This window comes from Argiope bruennichi, chromosome 7 (genome assembly GCF_947563725.1).
Source record: "Argiope bruennichi chromosome 7, qqArgBrue1.1, whole genome shotgun sequence".
NCBI lineage: Eukaryota > Metazoa > Arthropoda > Arachnida > Araneae > Araneidae > Argiope > Argiope bruennichi.
The window spans coordinates 30,746,796-30,766,358 of NC_079157.1; the positions used below are offsets into that span (position 1 = coordinate 30,746,796).

Consider the following 19,563-nt stretch of genomic DNA (forward strand, 5'->3'; position numbering starts at 1 on the left):
TTCAACAGTAGGCGAAAATGACACGATCAAACATTTGATGAACAAAGAAAACGATTTTGGATTATTTCACAGCAATATTATTATGAAATAAAAATATATTTAAAAGTGAATTAAAAGTAGACTAAATAATTTTACAGCAACTAAATTGGCGTCACTGAAAGGGTAATTTTTTAGAATATAAAATAATGTAAAAGTCCTTTTTGTTCGGGAACATTATCGAAAGTTATAGCGAAGAAACATCAAAATCTAACTTTTTTTAATTAGTTAAACTTCTAAATAAAATTTCAAAAAAGGCTCCCGTAGGTGCATATTCCCACAAAACCTTCCAGAATATGTCTGGGAAAAATTTCAAAAAAGGCTCCCGTAGGTACATATTCACACAAAACCTTCCAGAATATGTAGGGGATAAATTTCAAATTTCAAAAAAGGTTCCCGTAGGTGCATATTCCCACAAAACCTTCCAGAATATGTCTGGGATAAATTTCAAAAAAGGCTCCCGTAGGTGCATATTCCCACAAAACCTTCCAGAATATGTCTGGGATAAATTTCTAAAAAGGCTCCCGTAGGTGCATATTCCCACAAAACCTTCCAGAATATGTCTGGGATAAATTTTAAAAAAGGCTCCCGTAGGTGCATATTCCCACAAAACCTTCCAGAATATGTCTGGGATAAATTTCAAATTTCAAAAAAGGCTCTCGTAGGTGCATATTCCCACAAAACCTTCCAGAATATGTCTGGGATAAATTTCTAAAAAGGCTCCCGTAGGTGCATATTAGCACAAAACCTTTCAGAATATGTCTGGGATAAATTTCAAAAAAGGCTCCCGTTGGTGCATATTCCCACAAAACCTTCCAGAATATGTCTGGGATAAATTTCAAGTCTCTAGACCAAACGGTTTAGTCCGTAGAGCGCCAACTGACATACAACTCATTCATCTTTATTTTAAGGATTAAGGAAGGTAGACATTCTTTTTTTTTTTATCCAAACGAATTTTGTTTACATTTGTCCTAAAATTTAAGTCCAATTTTTTGCAATTTCTTAAAATAAACAGCAGAAATGCTGAATATATATGTTTTATCAATGTCTTTTATGGATTAAAAGCAGATAAAAATGAAATTGAAAAATAATAATTTATATCGGTTTGTTGCTAAATTCGATTATTTTCTGGTAATTGTTTCCCTTTCCTTCAGTAAATTAAAACTGGAGTAGGTTTAAGCTAAAATTCCCCATAGTAAAAAAAAATCCCTGTGTTAGGGAATTTTCTGATTCATCCCTTTAATCATCAAAGCGAAAAGTATTACGCAACCGACTTTTTCTCGCTGGACTAATTATACTAAAGAAAACTAGGAGGCGCCCAGTGGTCATTCTACAAAGACGGCTGGTACTGGACACACGTAGGGTCTTACTATGTGAATCTAACTATACTTTGTATAGATATTAAACTGTAGTTTATATAGCTGTTCACAAGAAATGCTTTCAATTAAACTACGAATATGTCTTCTGGTAAGTAATCATTGATTAATTTTGGAAAAAAAAAAATATGTAATTCTCAATGAAAAGAAAAATATTTTTATTCACTACTTATTTTAGAATACAGTAATAAGTAATTTGTTAAAAAATTTATAGTTTTTGTTAGTTAATTTCATTACAATCACTTTTTTTAAATTCGCTGCTTTGGAACAATTTAAAATTATCTTTTAATTCATTATAATAGCTCAAGGAAATTAATAATTGTTATTTTATTCAACTGATAGTATTAGTAAAAAGAAAAAAGTAATACTTAGGAGATTTTTAAATAAATCTAAAAAATAAACTATATAATACTAGATTAAACTAACTCATAATGAACTATTTTAATGTTCTTGTATAGCAAACGATCTATTTAAGAATATTTTAATGTGTTTAAATAGCAAACGTTTTATTTAAGAATATTTTAATGTGCCTTTATAGCAAACGATCTATTTAAGAATATTTTAATGTGCTTAAATAGCAAATTTTTTTTTATTTAAGAATATTTTAATGCGATTAAATAGCCAGCGTTGTATTCAAGAAAATTTTAATAGCAAATGCAAACCTTTGCTAATGCTAGAATAGCAAAGCAAACTTAAATAGCAAACGTGTATTTAAGAAAATTTTAATGTGTTTAAATAGACAGCATTCTATTTAAGAAAATATTCATGTTCTTAAATAGATAACATTCTATTTAAGAATAGTTTAATGTGCTTAAATAACCAGCTTTCTATTCAAGAAAATTTTAATGACAAAAGCAAACCTTTACTAACGCTAGAATATCAAATGCAAACTTAAATAGTAAACGTTCTATTTAAGAACATTTTAATGTGCTACTTAAAAAAAATGAGAACGATATCCTTTTCACATATATTATTTATTAAAATAATTTAATATAAATATTTTACAACATAAAATCATATTTCAAACATTTTTAATATTGTATGAATTTGATATAATATTTTATTCTCTTTTTCAGAATTTTGATGAATATGTATATACATATAAATAAATTTTATGATTTTATTTAACATTTAAATCTTATTGATTACATAATATGAGAAATAACGTGTTTGCTTCAAAGAAAACGAAAGAACTATTTTTCAGAGTACAGAAATAGAACTTCAGAACCATAGATTAACATCTGTTTTTAATGATAAATGGCTTTGTATTAATATTTGTCAATCATATTTTTATATTTAAAAGACACCTAAATTAATACGTATGCATGTCATAAGCAATAAATATGTTGAATTTTAATATAATTTGTCACGAGTTATGCAATGCCAGAAGAAATGCAGAATGAAATCGTGCAAGAACCCGGATGTAATGTCACGAGGGTCCCTAATAAAGATTTTAGTTAAAGAATATTCAAATTAAAATTTCACGCGGAACGAATTCTTATATGTCGTTTAGAATACGTTATGATATGATACATTGTAAAAATATTCTAAGTGCCGAACTAGAGTAGGAACTCTTGGCATTTGTTTTACATAACTTTACAGGAATACTTCTTTTTCAATTATATCTCATCAAAAAAAAAAGGAAAGAAATTCCAAAGGCATCGCATTCCAGCAAAACTTCTTTATTATATCATTTTCTTAACCAAGGGTTTCTTTAGTACGACCAGTATGGCTACCGTAATTTCAAGTTAAAATTGTAATGGTTAAAAAAAGGAAAAAACGTGACTTTTAGTATTTTCTAGAGAATTTTTGTTTACAAATTTGATTTTCATTTCAAATTTCAATATGAATAAAGAAGATTCTTTAAAAATTAATGCGGCCAGTAAAAGTAATCGGCCCATATTTCCTTTTTTTCTAACATATCTATTTCTTCTGAGATGAGGGTTGAAAAAATGTTGTGATGATTGAAAATGTTGAAAAAAAAATACGTGACTTTCAGTATTGTCTATTTTATAAGTATTTTAAAATGAATTTTTATTTTCATTTCAAATTTCAAAATGAGTAGAGCAAATTCTTTAAAAATTAATATGGCCAGAAAAAGTAATCAGTCCATACTTCAATTTTTCTTAACAAATCTATTTTTCTGAGATGATGGTTGAAAAAAATGTAGTGATGTTTGAAAAAAATGTTGATAAAAGGAAAAAGTGCATGATTTTTGGTATTGCCTATTTTAAGTAATTTTTTTAGGAAATTTTTGTTTCCACATTTGATTTTCATTTCAAATTCCAAAATGAATAGAGCAGATGCTATAAAAATTAATATGACCAGAAAAAGCACTCTGTACATATTTCATTTTCTCTTAACAAATATATTTCATTTGATATGATGATTGAAAAATGTTGGGGAAAAAAAAGGAAAATTATGTGATTTTTAATATTGTTCTCTTTTATGTAATTTGTCCACGTTTCATTTTTTCTTAACAAATCTATTTCTTTTGAGGTTTATCTTAATTAAATAAAAAAAACTTATCTATTTCTAAAGTTGTTCAAGATTCAAATGATTCAAATTTCAAAAACATTATTTAATCATCACCAGTACAATGAGATAGAGCTGAGGAAATAGTTAAACAGAGAGTTCTTGGTTTTTGAAGAAATAAAAGCACACTGATACCATAGCCACTATTCATCATATATGAAGATTTGAGAAATGTCTTGTGACTTATGCAAGAATCAAAAATCTACATTATAGAAGAGCATTAAAATTCTTATCAGACATACATATTCTTATGAGATATAATACATTACTTTTTTCAATTCAATGGCAACATGAAAAAAAGTTCATGTTTAAAAAAATCAAGATAATGACAGCTGGATGGCAACGCGGAGAAAAAAGGTTCATGTTTTTTTAAAAAAAACAAGATAATGATAGTTGAATTGCAACACGAAAAAAAATCATATTTAAAAAATCAATATAATGACAGCTGGATGGCAACGCTGAAAAAAAGTTATTTAAAAAAATCAAGATAATGGCAGTTGGATGGCAAGCAAATACAGATTTCTTCATCCAAGTCAAGGAAGTTTATAGGATTAATCCTTTGTTACAGTTAAATCTTCTTGATTTTACTTCCAAAATAATAGTACTTCTTGTGTTAAAAATTAAAACTAAATCTGAAATCGCTAAATGGCCGTATAAGTAAAACTGACTGTATGATACTGGCTGGCATTGCGTCAAATTTAATGAATTTTATTTACCTGTTACTTACTTTTGAAGACTAATTAATTCACAGGGATTAATGGCTGCCAAAATTTTCAATTAAATATTTTGTATCAATTGGTCTTAATGTCTTAATCGTTAAGAAATTTTTAAATTCCAAATTTTGATAAACTTATAACTCCCACTATTTTCTTATACAGTTAGCCAGACACCATTGCCTTTCACTTTTCTGTTCATAGTATTACGCATTTTCCTAATTTTCTGTCTATATCTTTATATATTTCTTTATATTTTTATATATTATATCACAACAAGTAGCACATTTTAAAATTTTTTCACTGTTGATTCTTATAAAAAAATGATTATTTAAAAATATAAATTCAGTTAAAAATGACTTAATTTGTGTACAAAATTCTATTATACAAAAATCGAAATTAGTAGTTTTTAGAACCAAGATTATTTTTTTTTTCATTTTTAATTTGAATCTTAATTGTAAATACAATAAATATTCAAACATTTTACTAGAGGGTGCGATAATGCTTTCAAAATCATATGAATTATAAATTTATCAAAATTCGTAATTCGTAAGTATTTTACTGAAAACAACATTAAGGCACAGCTAAGTCGAAGTTTTTAGCCAAATTTGAAAAATGCCATTCATTTTTCTGACAGATCCCAATCTGTGGTTTCCGCTTCTATTGCACCCATTTACTCACATATCTCATCATAAGCTTATCAATTATTAGATTTTTAATATTAAATCCTATAACTCATTGATGTCAAATTACCAAAATTTATTTCCTGCTGAAACTGATAATTTCTTCTAATTACATGAATGGCTGATCAATTTATAAAGTTCCACATCTCAGCATGTTTTGAAAAAAAAAAAGAATGATTCATTTTTATGTATGAACTCCGTATTTGAATTAAATTTTAAAATTAGTCGCCAAATTACTCGCCAAGAATACTGATTGTGCTTTTCGTTTCAATTAAATGTCGTGTGCATAAATTAATAACCATAATATACTCAGTGGGTTATCTTGAAGCATTAAAGTGTGGCATACATTAAAATGGTGTTATTTTAAAAGCTTTACACTTACTCTATTTCTGGGTACATGAAATTTCCGAGTAGGTCATGATTTGATAGTGCTGTTAAAAGCAAAACGCAGCGGTTTGATTAGTTAGAATTTGAATTAATTTGAAATTAAACCTGATTTTGACGTTTTCCAGAATGACGTCATGCAAAATTCAAATCACTACCAAAATTTCATTAAATCTTTAATCACGTATTTTAGTTCCATTATTGGATGCTAAAGATGATTTTGTTTATTATATTTAAAGTCTGCAGACGGAATAAGAAAATGGAGTTACTGTTACTCTATAGACAGCATGCAATTAGGAAATAAATTGCCAAGGCGATTGCACTTTCAATGGCACGATAATATTAAGGAACTTGACCTCGTTCGAAAGGCTCATGTGAGCAATTGGCGAAAAGATGTAAGGTAGCCAAAAAATATGACTTTAATATCTATTATGATTTGGTGCCGTGAAATATTTGTTGAAATTATTACGCATATCAAGTTACACATAAGAAATTAATTGAAATTAGTAGCTATTTTTCCTGCTGGTCACCAATGGCAGATGAAGTAAAATAAATACAAGAAAATTACGTTTTATTTGTGATATTCAGCTACACTGAAGCAGCTTAATAAATATTTATGTAACGATTCTTTTTTAAATGATTGGAAATGAAATACTAAACCGTCTTTATGGGCGTGGCTCTCTGCTTTTTGTGACGTCAAACAAAACCATCTCACTGATTGGCAGGTACAGTTATCGTAATGAAATGGACTCACCTAGGCGTGGAAAAATGTAAGGTTTTTCAGCTCCAATCTTTTTATTTTTTACTATGTGAAACGAAGCAAAGTTAAAGCGAATTGTGACGTTGTTAGGTTTAATTTATTTTTTGCACAGATTGGTTCTCTGATGGTCAGAGATGTCAAAGAATAGACTATTTAGTCACGCCAGCTGTGTTAACTAATTGAATTGATAAAAAAAAAATCAATCGGTAAATTCAAAATGGTTGCTTGTATGTCCTTTATCCTTTCTATTTCAAACAAGTTTTTTTCTCATTATATTTTGTTTATTCAATTGTTCTAATTTTGTATATGTTTTCAAAGTTTCATGAAACATTTTTTCTAACTGCGATTTCTTTTCTTTCTCCTTTCAGATTTTTATTGCTATTGAATTGCGTCGTAAGTATCTTTTCATTAATTTGTGTTTAATCAATTAGAAAATTTATTTTTTATTATATAGCTAGATGGATTATACTTATATGTATGGAAATTATTGATAAATATTAAATTGATTATTTTTATTTCTGGAATTGCTTTCAAATACAGATTATTTGCGAATAATAAATACCAATAACTTTTTTTTAACAGCGATAGTAAGAAATTTTTTTATTATAATCTATACTTATAATAAAGCTCAATGTGTGTGTGTGTGTGTGTGTTGGCGCTCTACTGGCCAGACCGTTTGACATACAGCTACCAAATTTGATACATGTATACCTTGGAGGTTGGGAATGTGCACCTGGGGTTTCTTTTTTCGAATTTTTTATTCGAATTTTAATTATTAATTAAAAACTAACTTTCCCGCCAAAAAAAATCTTCCATTTTCCCCACCGCCAACTTTTCCGCCAAAAAAATCTTCCATTATCCCCAGCGCCAAACGAGAAAGGCTTCAGTTTTTTTTTCTCCCAACAGTAATGAGGCTAGGGTTAAAATTTTTCGGCGGATTATTTCAATCGGTTCTGTTTATTTTCTTAATGTTTGGTGCATTTAAAATTAAACATTGTTAATGAATCAATCTTTCAGATTCATTCTGAAGTACTTTTGAATTAAAATAAAACAGAATAAAAGAAATTAAAAATTTCTAATCCGCATAGCGTTACCCCAACTGGCGTAGAAAAAATCACGTATTTGCGTTACGTAACCGGCGAAGAAAATTCACGCATGCGCATTCTGTTCTGATTGTTGCCATGGCAACGTTATCAATGGATGATTTAAATTATTTTTGGGTTAGTTGCATGCTTTTGTAAGTAAATTGTATTTATGTTAGGTATATATTTTTTGTATATGCTTATAGTTTTAAGTACATCGTTTTTTAAGTAGTTTTTTTAAAACCTGTTTTCAACCGTTTATTTTAAACGATTCGTTTTATTTTCTTGATGCATTTAAATTTAAACATTGTTAATTAATCGATCTGCTCATAATGAATCTAAGAAAATTTTGTTGACCAACTTTTGAGATATTACATAAATTAAAAAAGATATTCTTTAGTGCCCATAAAGTTTAAACGCTGAGTGACTCTATTTTCAGCAATCAGATTATAAAAAAATGCTTTGTTTCAGTAAAAAATATTATTATATTAATTGAAGATAAATTCTTTCCACTTTAATTTAAAGCATAAATTCTACCGTTTTCAATCGTTTATTTTAAACGATTCGTTTTATTTTCTTAGGGTTTGATGCATTTAAATTTAAACATTGTTAATTAATCGATCTGCTCATAATGAATCTAAGAAAATTTTGTTGACCAACTCTTGAGATATTACATAAATTTAAAAAGATATTCTTTAGTGCCCATAAAATTTAAACGCTGAGTGACTCTATTTTCAGTAATCAGATTATAAAAAAATGTTTTGTTTCAGTAAAAAATATTATTATATTAATTGAAGATAAATTCTTTCCACTTTAATTTAAAGCATAAATTCTACGGGTGCTAACAGAAAATGAGAGAGATACATATTACGTTATGACTGAAGGCCTTTATAATATTATGAATGAATTATATGATAATCAAAATTTGAAGTTTTAAAATATTTTGATGAAGAAGCTATTAAAGTAGAAATTGCATAAAATATTTAATTATTAAAATTTTAACGAAAATTAAGATTGGTGAACCGGCTGGTCACCAAAGGCGGCTAGTACAGAATAAAACTTAAAGTTTTGTTTGAGTAAATAATTGCCGATGTGACTTACCTTGGTCATACGGGCAACAATCAATACGGTAATTCATTTCGCACCAGGCATTCTGAAGTATGTTTGCAAGCATTGACGTATTGATACTTTTTCAATAGCCGTATTCGTGTTCTGCATATGTCTGTATGAATATTCTAAAATCACTTCTTGAGTTTTAATTTCATTATATTCGCCATAGATTGGCTTTACACTTGCTTTGTGTGTAATAATGACGAATTGATGATGCGCACAGAGAATGCTTTAAATGATAATTAAGTGAATTAATGCTTGGATGTTGCCGGTGGGACCAAGAGAAGTTACATGGGTAGTTATTAGTTTCTTAAACAAAACCTTAAATCCCTTTCAGCATTGTAGCAAACTCTTTTCTTACTATCGTTGTTTGCAAAAAAGTGGTTGCTATTTATTATCTACGGAATAGTTTTGAATAATCTATATTGCTAAAAAACAAATAAAAAGAATTTTAATAATTTTTATCCATTTTAGCATATTAATTTGGAAGAATATATCTAGTTGAATTTCAACTTGAAAATTTTAACATTCATTGACATTTCACCATAATACCATTTTTTTTTAAATGTCTTTATTCAATAACTGGATAAGTAAACTTTTTAAAATGTTCCTTTGCCTAGTTATTGAATAACTTATTAGCTTTGATGCCAAAACGAAATAAAAAAAATCAAAACTAATTACTTTTTCTGTTTTATATTAACTTTTATTGAAACAGTATATAAAATTTACGAAAAATAAACAGCTGCAATTGACATATTTAAAAAATTTCCTTAAATTAGATTTTTTTAACAAATATTAAAATAACACATAATTAAAAAAAAGTTCCAAATAAATGTGTCATTTTTTTAAAATTATTGTTCGAACAAATAAATGCAAATACAATTAGATTTTTTTTTTTTTTTTTGTAATCTGAATTCTTTGCTAATTCGAATTCTTTTCTGTGATCTTATTAATTTCTTATTTATCATGTTGTTAAATGTATCCATTTTGTGTTTAAAATTAATTTTTGGATAAATCGCTATTTTAATTCCCTCAATTTCGAATTACTTAAGTTCCACTCTAATTATAAAGCATGTATTCTTCGACGTTATGACAAAAGAATTAATCTTAGGATTTATAAATAAGAAATTGTACTGCGTGTTTAAAAGCAATAGTAATAATTTTTTTTTATACTTCTTCCAAACTATGGACTTCCATAAGTTTTTGCATGCATTATATTTTATCTTGAGGCGTATTATTTTTAATTAATTCTCTTGTGCTTATTTCAATAAAAGTATTGAAATAAACATCTCAACATCATGAGATTTAATAGAAATTTTTATATTGAGTTCATTTGCATTTTTTCTTCTCATAAAAGCATAAAAATTGCAATGTTAACATAATTTTCTACTAAAAAAAAATTGAATTATAATGAAATAAAAGCTTATTTTTCCGAAGTCAAATTGAAATGGATAAACATTTGCGATATGGAAGTATTTAGAATATTAAGAAATTGGTGTCATTTCACATTAAATTTAATTGGCTGTATAAAATTTTGATACTATATAATATGTTTCTAAAATCATAAGACAAACTTTAAAGATATATATATATATATTGAATATCGTAGTAAGTCATTTTCGCACTAGAATATGAAATCTCTTGCCAGCGAATTAATTTTTAAAAAAATGAATGCAACATATAAGGTATAAAACGCATACAATACACTCTAGTAATAATATTAATGTATTACAGTAAATAAATTTAATTTTTCTAAATTTGCTTTTACCAAATATACACTTTCCTCCCCATAATATGTGTGAATAAAAGCAAAAACGTGAGTGGATGGTAAAAATACACGATATAAATTGAAATTTAAATAAAGATAATAGTTTAATAACTCAATTTAAACTGAAATTGAAAAATTAAGTATTTATAATATATTTATTCTTTAATGAGTGATTAAAAATTTAGTCATGATATTTACTTTAATATTAAATTCTTAATAATATTATTTTCATTGTCAAATGTTTTAAAAATTTGATTTCGAAGTTCGTATTTCCGATTAAAAAAATGTATTTTCTACTTATCAGTTTCTTTCGTAGATGCGTAATTTAAAATCTTTAAAAAAAATGTTTAATTATATTCTAAATTTTAGACTTTGGTATATTTACATGATTTATTATTTGCAAAGTGTAATTCTTCAACTAATTTTTTTTCACATTTGTTGCCAGATAGCGATTTTCATGCAGAATTAAAATCATTCCATTAACTAATAATTAAATTCTATAAAAATTAAAATATCAAATTTTCTGTGAGAATGCATTGCTGTACAAATGTTAGGAATCTATTTTATCCAGAAGCAATTGAAAAAATTATTACAAAATTAGATCATGAAAAAAATCAATAAAATCTTGTAAAAAAATTGTAATTTTCTACTGTTAATTTACTAACCAAGCTCTTTCATGTTAATACATCTTATGTTCTTTGTAAGCATTTTAACGTATTAATAACTAATATGATTCTTAGACCTGAGATGTCAAGTAACCAGTTTATTTTAAAAGAAACTCTATAATCACATTTTCAAAACGGAAAAAGAAGCCATTAGCATAGAGAACCGTTTAACTATATTCTGTTGTAATAATATATCAAACTTTCTGTTTATGAATCTCAAATTAGAACACGCAGACATGAATCTTAAAGACTAAACAAAGTGTTTACGACTTTCCAAAATAAAATAAAAATTACACCAATTTGTTTGTGCTCTAGAAAGTCATGAATATATGCGCAATATCGTTCATGAAAAATCGTTTTCAATTATTTTTCCATCATTTGTGGCAGTTAAAAAGTATTTTTATTCGCTGAGTCGTGATCTCAGTTTTGACGAATGCGTTTTCAAATTAGTTTTCTAACAGTAACTGCTTTATAGGCGGATTTTCAAATTATCTGCTAAGTTTCCAGTCTTTAGTTTCAATTTAAATAATACCATACAGAAATTCATTAACACATAAATCATTTCATTACACGAAAACCGATTTTGAAAACATCGTTACGTGGCATTAAGTAATTACGATGACCAATGATAAAAAAAAATCTACAAATGAAAAAACAGTTTAAGTTAATTAACTGTTAAAAAATAAAAACAGTAACAGTTATTATTCTAATTTATTTAGGAAAATTACAGCTTATTTAAATCATTGCAGCTGTTTCTATTGGGAATTAATAATGGTCTGCGAATCGTCTGCTTTTAAATTTTTATTTTAGTGTTCTTTCAGAATTCATTTATATATTCTGGCAACTGTGTGTTTATCTTTATTAGCATCGTTTTTACAAGGGCTACTCATATGACGAGGGCGAGTATACTAAATTTCAATAAAACCGCACATAAAGTGCTAATTATATGAAAATGGCTTTGCAGTCATTCGGACAAGGGATACAATTATAAAAAATGAGTTTTCTTAAAGTTTGAGAATTTTATTTGACTGATTTTATACTGAAAGCGTAAACTTGTGAGAATATATTTAAAATATTTATCTGCCGGAACGAAACTTAGACTACAATATACGATAATTGCGCAGATTGAGAATAATACGCGAAAGAAGAATATCATTGCTATAAAGCTCTTATATGTAAATGGAATCCATTAAATTGGTATTTGTTAAAGTTGGAAATCAAGGGAATATATTCCTTACATAATTTAAAAATAGGCTGTCCATTTGTAGTTCCACAGATTAACCGTTATCAAGGTATATATAACAGAAAAAAGATAAAAATTTTAGCAATAAAAAAAAGGAAAAAGAAAGAAAAACAATTGATCATATCATAATACAAAACGAAGCAGAAGTTTTAAATTACACAAATATATTTAAATGTATTTGTTTTGCATGAATATTCAATATAATCAAATAAATTTACTGGCAAAAGAAATCGCTGTGCCTGAAATGCAGCCCTTCTTTTGATCAATAGTGATCCTTATTAACACTATGTAGACACAACGATATCTGCATGATTTTGTTCTATATTCTGAATTTCTCACAATATCGTGGCCATATTACACAATATTGTAGAATATATTATACTAATCGAATTTGCACAAGACAATGAGTTCGTTAAAACCGCTTACAGTCGAGAAATATATGTGGCTGTTCGCACCACAATGACAGTATTAATTTCATAGAACAAGAAATCATTCTCGATCGAATGCTGTAGTTCGCACATTTTTCATATTAACTGGAAAATTATTTAAAATGATTAAATTGTAAAATTTTAATCAAATCAAATTGTTAAATTACTCTCCTCGAATTTGATATCTCTAGTTTAGATAATTAAAAATCAGATGGTGGAAATTATGCATATTATATCTTAGTAAAAATACAATCAAACTTCCTTTCTTAAATTTCCATATATATATGTACAGTGACTCAAAAAATTGAGAGTACACCTTGCTTTTATTTAATAAATCCGACTTTCAATATAAATAAAACATTATCGAGAAGAGCAAACATATTTTTATTTTTACCCATAACAAATGGTTTAATTTAGAGTAAAAATAAAGAAAAATCAACGAAAAACTTCTAAATTGAAAAATTTCAGAAGCATTTTAAATAAACATACTCAGAATTTAGCCTCAAAAAATTGAGAGTACACCAATGAAATTTTTTTGCAATATCTCGCATAGAAACAAAGTGTCACTGTTGAGTTGCATGTCTTTTGTCTCCTATAATGGCCTCTAAACGTCGTGGTACCGATTCGACCCGTTTTTGTTGGTATCTGATGATATTTTATCCCATTCTTCTTGCAACACTTGTTTTAAATAGGTTTTGCTTTTAATTTTGTGTTTTTGAACCACTTTTTTGAGTATGGGCCACGAATATTTGAAGACATTCATGTCGGGGTACTGTGGTGGCATATGTAACTGATGTTTACAATGAAAAAGACACCATATTTTGACGCTAAGTGTATTCTGTTTGGCGTCGTTGTCCTACTGGAAAAAGAAATTTCCATCTAAACCCAAATTTTTAGCACTTTCCTTTAGATTTCTGCGAAATATATCCAAGTAAACCATATCGTTTATAATGTCATCTATAAAAATTAAAGTTCCTACCCCGGATGAAGCCATGCAACCTCAAATCATGGCGGAATCACCATCATGTTTAACTGTAGGACGTAACTTTTTTGGATCCAAAGCAGTATTAGACTTTCTGCATACAGTACGATGGCTGTCACTGCCAGAAATGTTGAGTTTTCATCCATTACTATACATAACTTTCTTTCAAAAGAAATTTGTCTTCAATTAATGAGTTTTTGCAAACTTTAAATACTTTATCTGAATTTGCAAGCTGATGAAAGGTTTCTCTCTATCATTGCGACTTTTATATCCAGCTTGTCTAATGTCATTTCGCATAGTTTCAGCACATACACTTTTGCCTATGATTTGAGAAGTTTCTGCAGCAAGTTGGAAGAACCATATGGTCACAGCAATTGAAAGGAAAGTGTTATAAATGTATGTATAGACGGAAATTCCCTTTTCCAGCAGGACAACGACTCCAAACAGAATAATTCAAAATATGATGTTTTTTCATTGTAAACGGCAGTTACACACACTACTACAGTACCCCGACATCAATGCCATGAAATATTCTTGGGCTATAGTCGAAAAAGTGGTACAAAAACATAAAATTAAAAGCAAAACCTATTTAAAACAAGTGTTGCAAGAAGAATGGGATAAATATCTTCAGATACCACCAAAAATTGTTCGAATCGGTACCATGACGTTTAGGGGCCATTATAGGAGCCAAAAGACATGCAATTTAAAAGTGACACTTTGTTTCTATGCGAAATATTGCAAAAATTTCATTGGTGTACTCTTAATTTTTTGAGGCAAAAATTTGAGTGTGTTTATTTAAAATGCTTCTGAAATTTTTGAATTTAGAACTTTTTCTTTGATTTTTCTTTATTTTTACTCTAAATTAAACCATTTGTTATGGGTAAAAATAAAAACATGTTTGCTCATCTCGGTAATGTGTTATTTATATTAAAAGTCGGATTTATCAGGTAAAAGTATGGTGTATTCTCAATTTTTTGAACCACTGCATATATATAAATATATATATAAATTATATCAAACATTTGTACAAATTAATTTTTTCCCAAAAAATATCCAATAAAATTTCTATACTTCGAATTAAAATTTGTGCAAAATATGTTTTGCGTATCTTGTGTAATCAAAGACCATCCATGGATATCGCTCATATGGAAGAATAAATTAAATGACTAAAAAAATCTATTTCAGTTATTTTTATTGCAATGGAAATTTTGAAAGACTAGAAGTCTTGTATGAAAAATGTAATAAACATTTACCGTTTTGTCACATGGATGACAGATGTTTACAGGAAAGTTGAATCATACGTTATTCTTAGCTTTTGTTTTATTAATCCTTTTCTTAATATGAAGCGAGGTTTTATTTTAAATTTAGTTTACCTTTAGATTTCTCATGTTAAATACGTATGATCTTTAAGGGAAAACCTGCATTTCGGAATAAAAAATTCAGTATAATAAAAAACTTAGAAAGAAGGGTAAAAAGTGAGAACCTGACAAAAAAAAAACAAAAAAAACCCCGACAAATAAGGTGTATAAAAAACTTAGAAAGAAGGGTAAAAAGTGAGAACCTGACAAAAAAAAAAAAAAAACAAAAAAAAAACAGACAAATAAGGTGTAATAAGTTTTGATTCATTTATTAAAACCTTTGAAAGCATTGGAGGAAATCGGAACTAAGTTTTAGTACAGTGCATGCATCATGAATTTTTTAATCACTCGATTTGTTTAATTATTTTTAAAAAATAATTATACGCATAATTTAATTCTGCAGAAACATTATGAAAAAATTACACTATCAAAAGCTTTATATAAAACACATACATATCGAAATTTATATAAATTAGTACATCGATTTTTTTTTTCCATAAGAATCTTCAAATTCAATATATAGAAATTAATATGCATTTAGTTTATGATGAAATAAAACAGTTATATATCTTATTTATTTCATTTGTTATGTATTATTTTTCAATTGTATGTACTTTTTTCAGATATATTTGCCCTCGATGACGGTGATTGCATCTATTTGAATGGAGCAGAATATTTTCATTTCTCTCCAGGAGGTTACGATCCCAGCAATCATGTAATGAGCGATACAGAATGTCGTGCAAAATGCGGATCATTCTTTTTGCCTTACGCAGGAATTTTAAACCAAAAACTGTGTCTTTGCGCAAAAGATGAGAAAGGTAAATATACATTTTTGTTTTTATTTCATCTGATATAAACCTATTAATCATATCTAAACGTATTAATAACATTTAGTATCTGCACCAGCTTTATTTTAAACGATTTATACTATTATTAACGATTTATTGCAAATGGTGCATTATGCGCATAATTTCCTTCTTTTCACGATCATTGTCAAAGAAAAATCGACACAATTTTTTTAAAATTGAATTAACTCAAAACTGTAATTATCTTTTTAAAATTAACTATTTAACTCAAAATTTTTGTACGATGAAAATTAGATTTACTTTTCTCATTGTTATCTTTTTTTTTTAAATTTTTTGTTTAGCTTATTTATTTTATCTGCTTAGTTAAATCTTTATTCCGCTTTGAAAAAATTCGAACGCAGCTTAGCTGAGTGGTTGAGTGACAAGTATATGAAGTGACTTTTGCACAAAGGTGAGAAATTATCCTTACTTGATTCAGCGAAATTCTAAAAGAATTTTTTTTTCTCTATTCCTTGTATGACTTTAAAATATGATCGAACTTCCTACCTTTCAGTCAAGAGTTTGATGGTTTGATAACCACTTCGTTGCATTTCATTTTGCAATTAATGTTTGTGGAGCAACGTATACTATATATTCTAATTTTTCTCCATGTGAATATAAAACTTTCAATAATAGTATTCGCTTTTAAAACAAAAGTAAATTCGTTATATCATTCATCTATTCCATGATAAAATTCTGAAGTTACCAACATTAAATTAAAATACCTACGTTTTTTTTTTATTTAAACTGATTTGATGGTATCTGAATATATCATCTATATATAGACTCATTAAACAATTTAGACAGAATTTTGTGGAAAATTCACATTGTTTGAAAATATGAGACTAATTTTCCTTGAGATTTCTATCCCAGAATCTTAAATGAAATAAGTATGAGTTTTAGTAAAACCTTTCAAATTAAAACCTCCAAACGATTTTTGCTTTGACTTTAACCGTAGATATCTTTTGTATACCAACAAACACACAATTTTGGAGCGAAAATTGAACCTGATTTTTCTTTTTTCGTTCTAAGTTACCAAACGTTTGTTGAATTCACTCCTAAATTTAATATTAAAATTAAAACTTTCTAGATAAAATTAAAATTGTTTGAAAAAATATAATAATGTCCATAAAATGTTTGAAAAATAGTGAATACACTTAATTTTTATTCTTCAGGTATTTTTTATGCCGTTAAAATATTTCTGTGTATCATGCAACATTTCATTTACAAGTACATTTTTTGTTGTAATTTTATTAATTCTATTTCATTTGCAAAAGCTTTCGTTTTTTAAATATTTGTTTATCTTACTTTCAATTTCGTTTTAAATTTCATTCTATTTTTCTGTATATATATATATATATATATATATATATATATATATATATATATATATATATATATATATATATATATATATATATATAAAATATAGATACTCCAAAATTTAAAAGTATTTTTAAAAGTGAGAATATTCTAATAAATTGATATATTCGTGATATTATTAAATAAATATTATAATATCTTGCATGGAATTATTGTATTGCATACTTATTTTGTAGAGGTATAAAGTTTTTTTTTTTTTTTTTTTTTTTTTTTCAGTTTGGGAAATAGTTAAAAGGTTACAAGTTGGTACCTTTAGCCACCATGTACCCTGTATGGCCAAAAAATATTCTTTTAATCAATTGTATTTTTTGTTTCTTATATATTTTTAAAAAATTGGAATAAATTAAAGTGTGAAGAATTTTTTTTTCCATAAAAAAATGAAGCAAGGTTTCTCTTTGTTTTTTTTAAAGAAATAAGTTTACTTTATATAATTTTTTATTAAAAGTTTTTTTTTTATTTAAAATTTTTCAATTGGATTTTTAAAAAAATAGCTTATGATAAAGAAATGGGGCTTTTATAGACATGTGCATTGTAGTTGATCATGCAAAGGGGTTTTATTGATTTTTTAGATTTTTCATATTGAATTTAAATATGTTTCCCTTTTTTAATGCTTAATTTTCTTTCAGAACTTTTAAACAATTCTTTATCCAATGATACTGTATTTATTCTTTATTTAAACAGTTAAAATTAAATGAAAAATAGAAATCTGGCTCTTTTAAAACTTTTATAAATGGTTCTGTTATCAGTGATGCTTGAAGTTGATATCTCATGGAAAATTGCTGACTGTTAATTACAAATATATGCTGTAATTTTTTTTCTGTGCATCTCAGATCTGTAGAAAGAACTGCTTTAAAATCAAACTGCTTTTATTTGAAATACAACATGTACCATTACACAGGATGCTGCTTACTGGTGTTTAACAAAAATCTACTCAAATATATCAACTACTTTTCAATTTATTTAGATCATATTCAGAGCTCAAAAATAATGATACATTATGGAATTTTCTTCTATATTATTAATTTGAGCTATTTCTGATTGAAATTTAAAAAATTAATACATTTTGTATGAGTTTCTTAATATGTATGATAAAAACATGAGGTAGTTCATAATGGTTTTTCAATTAATTTTTTTGCCTTTTTTGAAAAGCTGATGTAAATATTATTTCTTCATGTTATTATTATTATTTTTTTTTACTTCACAGTTGAAAAAGTCCCATCTGCCCCAATTGAAGAATGTGGAACCAGTTCAGATCTTCTTATCTTCTATCGATCAAACATAATTATTTCAGTAACTGGACTTACTGTGAAACCATCCGATGATGTTGTCCAGACAGCTACTGATGTAGTCTTTTCTATGAGTTATGATACTGGTGAGGAAGTCGAATTTACAATTGACTATGGTGATGGCAGTTTTGGAATATTCAATGATGTACATGATGTATTGGGACACAAATATTATGTACCTGGAAAATATAAGGTTCAGGTATCAGTAAAACCTGTTGGTGCCCCAGAAGTAAGTTAAAATATTATTTAAATTTATAATAATTTTTTAGAGAAAATATTTTTAAAGTGTCACAAAATTTTTTATGAAACATACAGGGTAATCTTATTTCATTGTTTTCAGTTTATGTATTCATTAAAATAACAAAATATTGCTTTTTCCCCAATATCAATTAAGTCATAAATTATTATTTTTTCCTTCATTTAAAATTTTTGTGTATGTTTATTTATTTGATTTGAAAAAAAAGTTAATATTTAAAGAAAAGCACTTTTTAAAAATAAATCACTTTGTGATACTCTTGAGGCAGCTTTTCTTTTTGTAAAATTTGTGTAATAAAACTAAGTATAGAAATATTTATTTAATTCAAATTGTTTCAGTTTGTTCTGATTGAAAAGGTTGTATCTTTGTACAATGCTTTCTCCATTTATAAAATACATCCCCAAACTTGCAAATTTGGTTCACTTGCCAGAAAATACAAATTATCTTTGACAAAACTGAAGTAATTATCATCAAATTATTTTAGAAGTAAAACTTCTTAATACTCCATCCCTTGGACAAAACAAAGTCAAATATCTTAGAATTATTCTTGATATACAATTAACATTTAATTTTCATATTAATAATGTATGCAGAAAATTTAATAAGGCATTCAGATGCCAGTATTCCCTAATCTATAGTAATTTTAAATTGTCTATTAATAATAAAATTC

General features: G+C 26.7%; 1 protein-coding gene across 1 annotated transcript in view; it reads left to right on the plus strand.

The window, feature by feature from the left end:
- The first annotated feature begins 1,390 nt into the window (after positions 1–1,390).
- Positions 1,391–19,563, plus strand: part of LOC129975841 (uncharacterized) — a 92,103-nt gene continuing 73,930 nt past the window's right edge. Inside the window, exons 1-4 of the mRNA XM_056089081.1 lie at positions 1,391–1,503; positions 6,856–6,880; positions 15,747–15,941; positions 18,556–18,866. Coding sequence (XP_055945056.1) covers positions 1,471–1,503; positions 6,856–6,880; positions 15,747–15,941; positions 18,556–18,866 — 564 coding nt within the window. The 5' untranslated portion in view covers positions 1,391–1,470. The remainder of the gene's footprint in view (positions 1,504–6,855; positions 6,881–15,746; positions 15,942–18,555; positions 18,867–19,563) is intronic.